Source organism: Macaca thibetana, chromosome 1 (assembly GCF_024542745.1).
Source record: "Macaca thibetana thibetana isolate TM-01 chromosome 1, ASM2454274v1, whole genome shotgun sequence".
Classification (NCBI taxonomy): Eukaryota; Metazoa; Chordata; class Mammalia; order Primates; family Cercopithecidae; genus Macaca; species Macaca thibetana.
Genome location: NC_065578.1, coordinates 183,673,365 through 183,688,591, shown reverse-complemented (window position 1 = coordinate 183,688,591; position 15,227 = coordinate 183,673,365). Strand labels below are relative to the sequence as shown.

General features: G+C 35.9%; 1 protein-coding gene across 6 annotated transcripts in view; it reads left to right on the top strand.

Annotated features, from left to right (window-relative positions):
• Positions 1–15,227, top strand: part of TDRD5 (tudor domain containing 5) — a 93,847-nt gene that overhangs the window by 40,049 nt on the left and 38,571 nt on the right. For all 6 annotated transcript variants that reach the window (XM_050766106.1, XM_050766138.1, XM_050766120.1 and 3 more), the window contains 4 exons: positions 1,922–2,094; positions 3,131–3,351; positions 7,889–8,101; positions 8,444–8,510. In XM_050766106.1, the coding sequence (XP_050622063.1) occupies positions 1,922–2,094; positions 3,131–3,351; positions 7,889–8,101; positions 8,444–8,510 (674 nt within the window). The remainder of the gene's footprint in view (positions 1–1,921; positions 2,095–3,130; positions 3,352–7,888; positions 8,102–8,443; positions 8,511–15,227) is intronic.

Below are 15,227 nucleotides of genomic sequence, written 5' to 3'. Positions count from 1 at the left end.
TTTGAAGTTTTTATTGAGATAATTTTAGATTTACATGGAGTTGTAAGAAATAATACAATATGATCCCATGTACCTTTTACCCAGTTTCTCCAGTGGCAACACCTCACAAAACTAGATTGCAGTATGGTACTTGTATTTTTATAAGCTTGAATGAGTGGTTATGATAGACAGGTTTTATTTTCCCCAAATGTAACTACCTTTATTGATTTTTCTGATTATTAAAGTAACTCATGTTCATTCTAAAAATATATAAACAGCACAGATGAGTAGAGAGAGAACATTTTCTATTATTTTATCCCCCCCCAAAATAATGCTGTTAGAATATTTATATAGCCTCCAAGAGTTTTTCCAATGAATATGTAAGACATAGATCTTTTTTTTTAAAATCACAAAAGCTGCACATGCTTGTTTAAACAATTCCAACAATACAGAGGTAACTATCATTAATAGTTTTAGTGTGTTTATTTCTGGACCTCTTCTGTATGATATAGCTAATTATCACATGTATAATTTTTCCTACACAAAACAGTAGTATATAAATACAAATTTACCTCAACTTATGATGGGGTTCTGTCCCAATAAACCCACCATAAGCAGACAGTGCATTTAATACACCTAGCCTACTGAACATCAGACCTTGGCCTGGCCTACCTTAAACATGCTCAGAATACTTACGTTAGCCTACAGTTGGGCAAAATCATCTAATACAAAGCTTATTTTATACTAAAGTGTTGAATATCACCTGTAATTTATTGAATACTGTACTGAAAGTGAAAAACAGTGTTGTATGGGTACTGGAAGTATGGTTTCTAATGAATGTGTATCACTTTCATACCATAAGAAAGTCAAACCACTGTGGACATCTGTATTGTGTGAATCCTCGTTTCTTACACTTCATATACTGTGGATGTTTCTTGTATTAGTACAAACAAGCTTATTTCATCATTTGAAATTACATATAATTATAATGTACTTAACCAGTCTTCTACTGATGGACATTAGGATTGTTTCCGTTTTTCACCATCACAAAAAAATACAGTGACAAATATTCTTGTACCTACATCTTTGTGTACTTATGACTTCATTTTTTAAGTAGTCACCGTGCTTGTAGGTCTATCTGGAGTCTGTTTTTTTTTTTTTTTTTTTTTGAGGTGGAGTCTTGCTCTGTTGCCCAGGCTGGAGTGCAATGGTGCGATCTTGGCTCACTGCAACCTCCGCCTCCCAGGTTCAAGTGATTCTCCTGCCTCGGCCTCCCAAGTAGCTAGGACTACAGGCGCCCGCCACCATGCCCGACTAATTTTTGTATTTTTAGTAGAGATGGGGTTTTGTCATATTGGCCAGGCTGGTCTCGAACTCCTGACCTTGTGATTCTCCTGCCTCGGCCTCCCAAAGTCCTGGAATTACAGACGTGAGCCACTGCACCCGGCCCGGAGTCTGTTTTAATGTGCCAGTCTCTTGTAGTTATCATACACATGTAAATTTGAACACAATACGTTATTAACTTTAACATTTCCTAAGAATTAAGGAATTGTATTATGGAATGTTAAGTAGGTACATACGTTCTATGTTAAGCAACGAAGAATGTTCCCTGTTTAATTTGAACAAGAAGTAAATTGAAATTAAGATGCTGAAAAAAATTAAGTCTTTTACTAAAGTTTAAGATACCTTATCAGATCACAAGCCTCCCTCCCCCAGCACAAATAATTTAAGATTTGTTCCCATCTAGAACTTCCCTTATATTTTGCCACACGGAAAGGTCTGCAAAGACAGGTTTATATCTCTCATTTTTCATTGTCTTTCTAGCATCTGGTGTGTTGAAAGTGCTTAGTAATGGTTGTACAGCTATTTAACAAATATGCATAGGCTGCTGTATTGGCCATTTGAGATGGAGTTGTTTCATCAGTCAGAAATTTGTGTTTAGTTCAATCAGATAAGAAAATAGAAGCCAAAGCTTGTGTCTCCAGTCCACCTAGAAATTCATTGTCTACTGTTGCTGTCAAAGAGACTGTATGGAATTGCCCTTCAAAAAAACAAAAAGAGCCACAACAGAAGATTTGCAAGAAGCCTAATGTGGTAGTAAAGCCTTTACAGCTGGTGAGTGAGGTTTAAAGACTTTGTGCACTGGATATTCAGCACTATGGAAAGTAAATATATGTTTCTTTAAACCAAAATTCTTTTTAGAAAAGTCTTATTTCTGGATATATCATTTATTAGAAGAAATCATCTTTGTACTGAAGTTATATCATATAGCATTCTTTCTAGTTTTCAGTCTTTTATATAGCTTGCTTTTCCTCAAGGCTCATTTTAAAGTTTTCAGATGGTTTTGAGAGTTGACAGCTCTCTCATGATGTCTTGAAAACCCACAGGGGCTTTAGAGGGAAAAATTGAGAGGCTTCGTTTTGGCTGTGTGCCTCAACACTGCTGCAAATTGCCTCTACACCCATCCTCAATTATAGGGTGCTTTTTTTTTTTCTTTTATTGCTTCCACACACAATTCACCATTTTTGTGTTTTCATCTCCTGTTACTTATTTTGTTGTTATTAAGGATCATTGCTTGCTCTTTTCCCCTTCTACCCTCTCTACCTGGTTTCTTTCATGGAAGGAAAAAGTTTTGTTTGGAGAGCTTGCTATATTTTCTGGAGGAAAATAGAAGGCCTAGAGGAAAACAGTATGTTTCAGAATGAGAGTATTTGACAAATCCTGCTTTTGATTGGAAGACTAGTCTGCAATTTAACCTATTAAAGTTACCTTTGACTGCCAATATGTTTGAGTAGGACTTCACTTGGTTCAGCCTGAATGTTTGAAGTATCATATTTTCAATTTTGTATAGGGCAATTGTGTAACACTTTAAACTCTATACCTAATGTCATAAGGCAGTAGTTTTCATATTTTAACATAGGTAAGAATCGCCCAGAGAATTTTTTTAAATGCATAATTGTGGGCCCCATTCCCAGGCCTTCTGAATCAGTAAGTCTGGGCTAGAGTTCAAGAATCTGTATTTGTATAATTTCCCAAGTGATTCTGATAAAGGTGGTTCATGAAATATACTTTGAGAAACATGCCATGGGGTTTGAAATGTCACCAAGAGATTTTTAATGTTTTGGTTTTTTTTTTTCTCCCTAACTTATAGCAAGTAGAAACAAACAAATCACAGCTCAACCTGGCAATGGCAAATCATGACATCCCACCAGATGCTGTGCCGGACAAGAAATTATGCAGACTCCCACCATTAGACACCAGTTCCCTCGTAGGGGTCTTTGTGGAGTATATCATCTCTCCCAGTCAATTCTACATCCGTATCTATAGCAGGGATTCGTCAGAGTTACTCGAAGACATGATGATTGAAATGCGGTAGGAGTCTGTCATTTTCAATGTGTTTTTCACGTATCTCTTTTTTTGTTGTTTTGTTTAACTTTTTTTTTTAATACTTTAAGTTCTAGGGTACATGTGCACAATATGCAGGTTTGTTACATATGTATACATGAGCCATGTTGGTGTGCTGCACCCATTAACTCGTCATTTACATTAGGTATATCTCCTAATGTTATCCCTCCCCTCTCCCCACAATAGGACCCGGTGTGTGATGTTCCCCTTCCTGTGTCCAAGTGATCTCATTGTTCAGTTCCCACCTATGAGTGAGAACATGCGGCATTTGGTTTTCTGTTCTTGCAATAGTTTGCTGAGAATGATGGTTTCCAGCTGCATCCATGTCCCTACGAGGAACACAAACTCATCCTTTTTTATGGCTGCATAGTATTCCATGGTGTGTATGTGCCACATTTTCTTAATCCAGTCTGTCACTGATGGACATTTGGGTTGATTCCAAGTCTTTGCTGTTGTGAATAGTGTCACAATAAACATACGTGTGCATGTGTCTTAATAGCAGCATGACTTATAATCCTTTGGGTATATCCCCAGTAGTGGGATGGCTGGGTTGAATGGTATTACTAGTTCTAGATCACATATCTCTTAAATTAGCAGTTCTCGAACTTTTTGGTTTCAGGACTCTTAAAAATTAAAGACCCAAGAGAGCTTTTGTTTATCAGTATTTATTGTATAGAAATTAAAACTGTAAAATTTTAATATTAAAATAATTCTTGTGTTAATATAAATAACATTTTTATGAAAATTATTTAAAAATTTAGAAGGGTGGCATTGTTTTATACTTTCATAGATCTCTTTAATGTCTGGCTTAATAGAAGAAAGTTGACTTTTCATATTTGCTTCTGCATTTAATCTGTTGAGATATGTTGTTTTGGTTGAAGTATCTGAAGACATCTGGCCTCACACCAACGTGTAGTCTGGGAAAAAGTATTTTAACAGCTTTTTCAGAAAATTGTGAATATGCTTTTTTGATAGTATGCTAAAACTTGAGAAATGGTAGTTTCTCAAATGTTGTTTGGAATTTGAACTTTTTGTACTCTATTATGTTAAACCCCATTGGTCTGCCTTTAGAATTTGAATGAATCTAAGACTGGCTGTGTAATTGCTGGCCCTGGTGCAAAATTAAAATGCAGGGCTCCCTGTTTAAAAGTTACTAATTTCAAGATGGCAACAGCAGAATATTAAAGCAAGGACAAAGCTGCTTCTAAGCATGGATTCAGACTGTCCCTGAATGGGTCATACAACTTTATAATACCATGTATTGGTCATTTGGAAATAACTAGTTTGCTGAATTATGCGGATCTTCCAAATGTTGACACATTTCATTATGCAGTATAAAAATATCACATTAATATCATCAGTAATCTCATAAGAAAAGTATTTAGTATTGGGAAGCTGTCAAGCTCACAGTGGTGGATGCAACATTTCCAAAATCTTTTTACTCGAAAGTTTGATTTTTATCATTGACAACGTGTACTGTGAGTTGTTTTCCTTGAAGTGACAAGCTTGCTTCATTGTTGAAAAATGTGTGTCAGAAACCCAAGTCTGCTTTCTGGTGGTTCTTTAAAGCAAAAATGATATGAAAGAAATGGCTAGTTCATCTTCCAGGTCAAAATCATGTTTGTGGACTATACTTTGAGAACTACTAACTTACATTATCTCTTTTCTCTACTAAAAACTGTCCTTTGATAGCAAACACCATGTAAAATGTGGACATTTTCAACCACTTTAGATTTATTCATGAACAGCAATGTCTGATTTATATACTGTTGTTATAGAAGAATAATTTATTTCATTTTATTTTGTATCTCAAAAAATATTCCATGTTTTAAACTTGACAACAGTATGTATTCTTCTACTCCAGGACACCTGGCGTAATGTAAGTCGCATAATCACTTAGTAAAAATATATATTCCATTCCAGTATGCCTATGGGACATTTGTACATGTTTTAAAAGCACACTTACTGGCTCTGTGACCTTGAAGTTACTTTACTTCTCTGGGCCTAGTTGTCTTATCTCCAAAATGAGATAATAATAGTGCCTACTTCACAGAGTTCTAAAAATTAAAGTACTTGGAGCATAGCCCAAATGTTGGCGGCTATTATTATTAATACTATAGACTGGGTATAGTGTGGTTCATGCCTGTAAACTTGGCACTTTGGGAAGCCAAGGTGGGAGGACTGCTTGAGCCCAGAAGTTCAAGATTCATTTGGGCAACATAGTGAGACCCTGTATCTAAAAAAGAAATTTAAAAATTAGCTGGGCATGATGGTGCATGCCTGTAGTCCCAGCTCCCCAGGAGTCAAGGCTGCAGTGAGTCATGATTGTGCTACTGCATTCCAGCCTGGGCAACAGAGTGAGACCCTGTCTGGAAAAAAAAATACTGTAACTACTGTGTGTGCTTGGTGTCAGAATGTTGAGGCACTTGCACTACAAGGATAAGTAAGACATGGTCCTTTGCCTTTGTGAATACCATGGTTAGCTTAGGAAGATGGGAGATACATGGGATATTGTAAAAGGAAGTCATTCTGCCTGGGCAAGGTTGGGGAAAGCTTCACAAAAGAGATAATTGAGCTAGGCCTCAAAAACAAGAATTTGCCAGTCAAGGAGGTTATGAGTAGGTATAATCAGGTCCAGTCGTTGGAACCAAGGCCAACATTAACCAAGGAGTAAGTGGCATGCCTTGGAAACAGCAATAAGGAAGTGACATTAGCACCAGGTGAGGTTGCAGGAGTCGGGAAGTGGGAGACAGTGACTGGATGTGATGCCAAAAGACTAAGAAAAAGCTAGATTCTGAATACCATGGGAAGATGTTTTATCTTATTCTGTAGATAGTGGGGAAGCACTGATGGTTTTAAGAAAGCCATTGGAGTGAAGGGACGAAGATCTATTGGTGGATTAGTCTTGATGAGAGTGAGACTAGAAAGGAAGAAAGAAATAGGAAAATGAAAATTGCCAGGTGACAAGAAGAGTGTTGAGAAGAATAAGAAAGGGAAGGAGATGATGAAAACTGTTTGCTTTAGAGACTGGATAGGTTTGAGCTGGGTTGAAAGCGTATTAGTAGAAGTTTACCTGTGGTGTCTCTAAGTTGACCATGAGAGTCATTGGCAACGTTGAATAGATGGTATGAGTTAGGATTAGGTTTAGCCACTGTTAGATATAACTTTATCATAGTAGCTTAAAGAAGATAAAAGTTTATTTCTTCTTCCCATAATAGTCCAAATATACACAATACATTCTGATATGATAGCTCTGTGGTGGGAGGGGGATACAGGTGTAGCATCTTGCTGCTCCAGAATAGTGTGTTGTCCCTGTTCACGTGGTCTTGGGTGTGACTGACCACTACCACCACCCAGTCCTCCTGCCAGTTAGTGGGGAGAGGAAAAAGAAGTGGGGGGATGGGAGAGATACCTGTTTTATTAAAAGACACAACTCAGAATTTTCACTTTTGAAACTGTGGGTAAAATACACATTAAATGTACTCATTTTAACTATGTACACTTTTGCTCATATCCCATTGGCCAAAATTTAGCATTCACATAGCCACAGCTAGATGCAGGAGAGCTTGGGAAACCTGAATGACCATTTACCCAGTTAAATGGTGGGAGAATCTATTACTAGAGAAAAGAGAAAGATGAGAATGGGTATTGAGGAACAAGTAGCATGTCTTCCATATAGTTGGAAATATTCCAGTTTTGAAGTGCAGAAAGGATACAGGGCCTTCTAGAGATAGATTGAGAATTAACAATTGATCAGTAGTATGGTATAAGACATGAAAATGGGTGAGACAGTATATAGCAAGAACAATAGCTAATATTTGAGTGCTTACTATATGTGTACAGTGTCCTAAACTTTCAGATGTTTTAGCACGTTTTATTTTTATCATCCCCATCCTGAACAAGGAAACTGAAGCACAGAAAGATTGTCACACAACTGGTAAATGAGGGAGTCAGGATTTGGACCCAGGCTATTGGTTCCTAAGCTTATGTTATACTTCCTAAAGATAAGACCCCAGTGAACCTCAACATTTAATGCAATACAGAGCCAGTAAAAAAATAACCATTGACAAAGAAGTAGAGAATTGTCTCTTAGAAACTAGGAAGGGGTTTGAAACAGGACAGGGTAACGCTGCAGCAAGATCATGTGTATTGAAGGCTGAGGAGAGAGGCTGCTGGATTTGGGAGCCATCAAGTCGTTGATGTCTTAAAACTAATTTATCCTAGGAAGTACTGGGGAATGAAGTTGGGGTACATTCTATCCAGCAGAGAATGTGAGATCAGAAAATGAGTATGTAAGTTTCTCTTTGAAGAAGTTTGTTGATGAAGAGATGGGACTCAGATAAGAAAAAACAATTAATTGGTATTAATGAGCATTAACAATTTGACAAAGTCAAAATTTTTTTCTTTGCTTTTTGCCAAGACTTTCTGGCTTGATACATTGATAAAAATTATCTTTAATTTTTTTCTTCCCCTATGGATTTCTCTGTATTATGGAATTCCACAGGCGCTGTTATTCTAATCAGCTGGTTTCTGATCGATATGTCATGCCAGAATGTTTTATTCAGCCGGGACATCTCTGTTGTGTGAGGATTTCTGAGGATAAGTGGTGGTATCGGGTCATTATCCATCGAGTCCTTGGGAAACAGGAAGTTGAAGTATTCTACCCAGACTTTGGAAATATTGGAATTGTTCAGAAGTCCTCCCTGAGGTTCCTCAAGTGAGTTGAATTGAATTAGAACAATGGATGAATTAAATTTTGAATCGCAGTGTTGAAGCTCTGTGGGATTGGGATCTCTCTTTTCTCTTGCCTTCCTCCCTCCAGTCCTTCCTTCCTTCCTTCCCTTCCTTCTTTCTTCTTAGTGCATATTTGACAACTGGGTCATTTCGTTTCACAGAGGGATTGTAACTCTTGTGTTGTCTTTTACATGACACTGAATTTTGAATGTATGATGAGACTACGTTTTCGTCTCTTATTAAGAAAGTGATTTTTTGGGTCATGCTAAGAGGTGCATTTAAATAGCAGGAAGATTTAACTTATATATTTGATTATCTGTTGCAGGTGCTGCTACACAAAGCTTCCAGCTCAGGCTATCCCTTGTTCTTTGGCTTGGGTGAGACCAGTAGAGGTATGTTTGCTTCTCTCCCATTTAATCAGCAAACACTTGAGTGCCTATTATGTGCCAAGAACAGTTTTACATGCTCAGGATATAAAGATAAAACATAGAACCAACCCTCAAAGAAGTCAGTGTATAGAGTATGGAAGACAGACATGTAGACAGAAATTGTTATGCCATATAAAATTTGCTATAGGAGAGGTTTCGAGAATGTATGATAGAGGTGCAAAAGAAAGATTGCTTGTTTCTGTCCAAGGTAATCAGGGAGGCATTTGAGTGGCACTTTGAAGGAAGATTAGGAAGATAACTAGATGAAAAAAGAAAGGCATTCCAAGCAAAGAGAGAGTAGCATGAAACATCTCAAATGGGAGAAATTTTAAGTAGTTCTGTTTGGCTACAGAATATAGGATGAGCTAATGTGGGTGCATGGTAGAAAATGTTAAAGAAATAGGAGCCTAATGTGAAGACCCATGTTCAGAAGTCTGAACATTGTCATCCTTTAGAGGCTGGGGAGCAACTAAAGGATGTAAATAGGAAACTGCCACCGACAGATAACGTGTTTTCAAGATAATTCTCTAGCAACATTTTGGCAGAGGTTTGAGGTGGAATAGAGCAGGAGTCATTTTCATGTATGTAGGTGCATTTTTGTAGTTATAATTATCTTATGTACCTAACTTTGCATTTTTCCTTCAGAACTCTTACTAGCGCATACCTGTACATTTATTATGCCGTATTTGTCTGCTTAATCTATCAGTTGCTCACATATAAATGGATTTTAAAAATATTTTTTATCTGAAAAATTCTGTAAAGAAGAAAGAAAAACTCACTTCTGTAATCCCAGCACTTTGGGAGGCCAAGGCAGGCGGATCTCCTGATTTCAGGAGTTCAAGACCAGCCTAGCCAACATGGTGAAACCCCATCTCCACTAAAAATACAAAAAGCCAGGCATGGTGGTGGGTGCCTGTAATCTTAGCTACTCTGGAGGCTGAGACGGGATAATCGCTTGAACCCAGGAGGTGGAGGTTGCAGTGAGCCGAGATTGTGCCACTGCACACCATCCAGGGCAACAAAGAGCGAAACTCCGTCTCCCAAAAAAAAGGAAGAAAAAGAAGAAAAATTACTGTAATTCCATCACTCAAACATACATAGTTTAGAAATTTGGTGTATGTTTCTTCCAGTTATTTTATTGGATATTGGGAGCAAGGGGTTTTTTGTATGGTTTTCAGCATTATTTAAAATAGTAATAATATTTTGTATTCTGCTCTTTTGCTTAGCATTATAGCGTAAGTACTTTTATATGTTAAGTTCTCAATTTTATTGGATTCATAGTGTAATCTGTTAGGTAAATGTGCATCATAGCCTGTTTAACCATTATTGTTTGACATTCAGACTACTTTTAATTTTTGACTATTAGAAACAATGTATGCAAAATATGTTTTTTGATGGAAGCTTGTATTCAAGGTTGTTTTCTTAGTTGCATTTGATTCCCGAATAAGTTTCTTTTTACTATTTTGCCATCAGGAAGCACAGGATTAAATTTGTGACTCAGTTGTAGCCAGTGTTCATTACTTTCATATCAGTCAGATAGCTTCCATTTTTTGTTCTCTTCTTTTTTCTTTTTTCCTTTCTTTTTTTTTTTTGGAGATGGAGTCTCCCTTCATTGCCTGGACTGGAGTGCAGTGGCGCGATCTTGGCTTACTGCAACCTCCGCCTCCCTGGTTCAAGCAATTCTCCTGCCTCAGCCTCCTGAGTAACTGAGATTATAGGCGTGCGCCACTATGCCTGGCTAATTGTTTTATTTTTGTAAAGATGGGGTTTTACCATGTTGTCCAGGCTCGTCTTTAACTCCTGGCCTCAAGTGATCTGCCCGCCCTCGGCCTCCCAAAGTGCTGGGATTACAGGTGTGAGCCACCGCCTCCAGCCCTCCTTTCTTCCTTTCTAAACTCCTTCTGGCCTTAGGGCTTTTGCATATTCTAATCGCTGGAATAGTTTATTCACAGTAATCTCACAGTTGTCCTTCTCGTCATTCAAATTTAAGTCCAAAAGTTATTTCCTCAAAAAGGACTTCTTTGACCTGACAATTAAAAATGCACACTTCACTTCAGTTATTCATTGTCACCTTGTTTTATCTTCATACTGCTTTATCACTATCTGATATTGTCTTGTTTGTTTATGCATGACCGTGTGAGCCCCTGAAATTAGGGAAATTGTCTTGTTCACCACTGAATCTCCAGTGCCCAGAGCAATGGCTTTGTGCATGGTAAATGCTCAATAACTAGGTTTTTAACTAAATGACTCTATCTCACTTTATTTCTGTGTCTTTTTTTCTGATTTAAAAAATAATTGATGCATTTGGTAATAGCATAATAGCAACAGACTATTATGCCCATTAGCAAAATCGGAAGCAGGCAAAAAAGCAGAAGTTAAATGGCAATGGGACTTTTCAAGCTTCTTTTCTGAGAATCTGCAGTCTTGCTGTCTTAAAGAATTATAAGACATTGTTTGGAAATAGCAGAACAGCTGGAAGTTAGGGTGGAAATACTTGAAAGTAGGGAACCACAGAATGGATGAGTTCCCAAATCATTATATATGATCTGCCCAAATCCTTGGGTGACTACTGAACTATCTTAAGTGCTGCAGAGAGCTCAGTAGCCTGGTGAAAAATCAACAGTTGGCATTTGAGGTGACTGAACAGAGATTTCTGTTGCTACAGACTGCAGACGAGACAGTTTAGAGTTTGGGTCCAGACAGTTTTAACTGCCAGTTAAAACAAATCACTCTTGAGAAGAGCGTAACAGAATCCAGAAGCTCTAAAACATATTGATGTTTACTATTTAACTAAAAATCACTAGACATGGAAAAACAAAAAACAAAAACGGGAAAATGTGACATATACTCAAGGAAAAAAGTAGTTGGTAGAAACCAACATTGAGATGTCCCAGACATTGCAGTTAGCAGACAAAGACTTTAAAGCAGCTATTATGAGTATGTTCAAGGACCGAGAGATTTACTCATCATTAAGGAACAGAGAAGGAATTTCTACATTAAGAAACTATTTTAAATAAATGGAAATGCTGGAGTTGTAAAGTGAAATAAATGAAAAGTTTCTGCATAGGCTTAATAGCAGATTTGGAGACAATGGAGGAGTCTATGAACTTTAAAAACAGATCAAAAGAAATTATCCAATATGAAGAAGAGCATAAAAAATAATTAAAATGAAAATGGACAGAGACTTGGTCTCTGGTTCAATATCAGCTACCCCAACAGGGATGTAATTGGAGTCCCAGAAAAAGAGTTGAGAGAGAGAATAGGATGGAAAAAAGAAAGGCCAAAAATTTCCACAATGTAGTGAAAGAGTCAATATTCAGATCCAAGAATATCAACAAACTCCAAGCAGAATAAATACAAAGAAAACCATACCTAGACACATCATAATCAAACTTCTGGAATCTAAAGTGAAAGGAGAAAATCCTGAAAGCAACAAGAAGGGGGAAAATTCAGGAAACAATAATATAAATAATAACTAACTGCCCATTGAAAGGAACAACATTGAAATCTGAAAGAGAAAAAGAAGTCAAGGTGGAATTCTGTATCTAGTGAAAATATCTATCAAAATGAAGAAATGGAGACATTTTCAAAAAGTAAAAACTGAGCTCGTTACTAGCAATCTTGAACAACAAGAAATACTGAAGGAAGTTATTTTAATTCTGAAGTGAAGTGAAACCAAATGGTAATGCAGATCTACAGGGAAGAATGACGATTATGGAAAATGGTTAACATGTGGGCAAATATGAAAAACTTGTTTTTAATTTTATTCTCTGAATTTCTTTAAAAGACATAGAACTTTCAAACTAAATTGATAATACTGTATGTTGGAGTTTATAGCATATGTTGATGTAATATATATTTATCCCAAAACTCTTAGTGCAGTTTAAGCTGTAATAACTACAGAAGTATAAAGGCTACAAATCATGAAATTATTCAAAAGTTTAATTTTTAACCTAATATATACTTGTTTGTATGTAATACTCATTTTGTAAATTTTGAGTAATTTTTTAATCTTTTTTGTTGCAACTTTTACCACCCCAACAAAAATTAAAATTAATATTTATAGTAGACTTTTCATTTTTTATTCCTTCTTGACTTTTTTGATGTCATTTAAATTTTGTTTTTGGCATAAATTGTTCATAATTTTTTTTGTCCTTTTGATGTTGACATCTGTAGTGATATGTCCTTTTATGTTCCAAATATGTATTTGTATCTTTTTTAAGGATCTAAAGAGACAGATATTTGCCATTTTGAATAGTTTTTTCAAAGAACCAAGTTTGGCTTTCTTGTTTCTATTATAAACATTTTTTTTCTATTTTGTTTATTTCTGTCTTATTTTTACTGTTTCCTTAATTCTACTTTCTTTGGGTTTATTTTGCTGTTCTTTCCCTAACTTCTTGATGTGCAAGCTTAGGTTATTTCTAGCCTCATAAGTTTTATGAGTGGATCTCATAAGATTTACTGTGTGGTAGTTTTTTTATTGTTCAGTTAAAAATATTTTCTAATTTATATTTTGCTTTCTTGTTTGATTCATGGATTATTTAGAAGTTTCTCAGTTTATAAACATTTTTCTAATTTGTCCTTTTGTAGTTGATTTCTAGTTTAAATACACTGTGGTCAGAGATCATCCTCTGGATAGTATCAGCCTTTTAAATAGGAGGCTGCTAGATGGTCCAGTATAGTGTCACTTTTGGTAAATGGTTGTGTCTTCTTTAAAAGTGTATATTCTGCAGTTGTTGAGTATAATATTTTATATATGTCCATAAGGTCAACTTTATTATGTGAAACTCTTACTCGTTCTGATTTTTCTGTATTGCTTTTCTGTAATTATTGAAAGAAGTGTGGCTTTTGTCTATGATTATTCTTCTGTGTATTTCTTCCTATAGTTCAGTCAGTTTTTCTTTTGTATACAATTGAGGCTATATTATTAGGTACATATACAGTACCAAAATTGTTATATCTTCCTGGCAGACCGAATGTTTTATCATTATGAAGTTAACCTCTTTTATTTCTACTAATGCAAAAAAAAAAAAAAATTTGTCTGCTGTTAATATAACTATCATTTTCTATTTAATATTATCTTGGTTTGTTTTTAAACTGTCATTCTACTTTTAACCCTTCTGTATCTTTATATTTAGATATGTCTTTTATGAACTATATAGTTGTATTTTTTTTTAATCCAGGCTAATACCTTTTGTCTTTCACCCAGAATGTTTAGAGTCATTACATTTATTGTAATAATTGAAATATCTGGGTTTAACTCTTACACTTTATTTTGTGTATACTGTATAGTCTACTTATTCTTTTTCTCACTATGCATGCCTTATTTTGAAGAGATTTTTTAAATAATTCACTAAGAAATACACTATTATTTTAATAATTGATCTAGGAAATACAATATGTATAACAATGCAAGGATATTAGAGCACTTTAACTCCTTTACCCTCCTCTTCTGACCTTTTTGTTGTGTAATGTTACCATTTTTAACCCCTCAAGAAATTGCATAAAATAATGTCAATTTAGATTTAATTATATATTTCTCTGCCCTTCATTCATCAGTCAAACCCTTGTCGGGACCTGTTTTCCTTCGTTTGATTAGGATTTTATTTAATGAGGGTCAGCTGATAGCAAAGTTGTATTTTTCCGAAAATATCATTTATTTTTCACTTATTATAGAAACATGTATTTACTAAGTATAGAATTCTAGGTTAGCAGTTAGTATCTTTAGCACATTGAAGATACCATTACTGGCTTCTGATTTCCCTTATCGTTTTCTGAGAAGTCAGCTGTCAGTTTAATAGATTTTCTCCTTTGAAGGTAGTGTCCTTTCTGTCTCTAGGTGTTTTAAAATTTTCTATTAGTTGCTCATGTTCTTCAGTATTAGTGTTATGTGTTTATGTGTGAATTTATTATTTATGCTACTTTATGGTTCATCAGACTTCTTTTGTGTTTTGTTACTTTTTTTAATCTTGCAAATTCCCAACCATTATCTCTTCAATTACTGCCTATTTCCCATATTTATATTTGTTTTTTTTTTTTTTTTTTGAGATGGAGTCTCGCTGTGTCTCCCAGGCTGGAGTGCAGTGGTGTGATCTCGGCTCACTGCAAGCTCCGCCTCCCGGGTTCACGCCATTCTCCCGCCTCAGCCTCCCAAGTATCTGAGACTACAGGCGCCCGCCACCATGCCCGGCTAGTTTTTTGTATTTTTAGTGGAGACGGGGTTTCACCATGTTAGCCAGGATAGTCTCGATCTCCTGACCTCGTGATCCACCCGCCTCGGCCTCCCAAAGTGCTGGGATTACAGGCTTGAGCCACCGCGCCCGGCCCCCATATTTATATTTGTATTCTTCTTATTTCTGCTGCTTTTTTTCTGGGACCATAATTAAAAGTGTTAAAACTTCTTAGTTTTTCTTCCATTTCTCTTAACCTTTCTATCATATTTTACATCTGTCTGTCTTTCTATGCTGCATTCTGGGAAATTTTTTCCAAAATACCTCACCCTTTACCAATTTACTCTTTAATTATATCTGATCTGTTATTGAATTAACCTATGAAGTTTTTAATTTTGGTTATCATGTTTTTACCTTCTAAAACTTCTTAGTTCTGCTAGATCAATTTTTATAGATTGCTAATTTCTGCAGAAGCTTTCAAGCTGAACTGGTTTTTGTTTGGGTTTTTTTG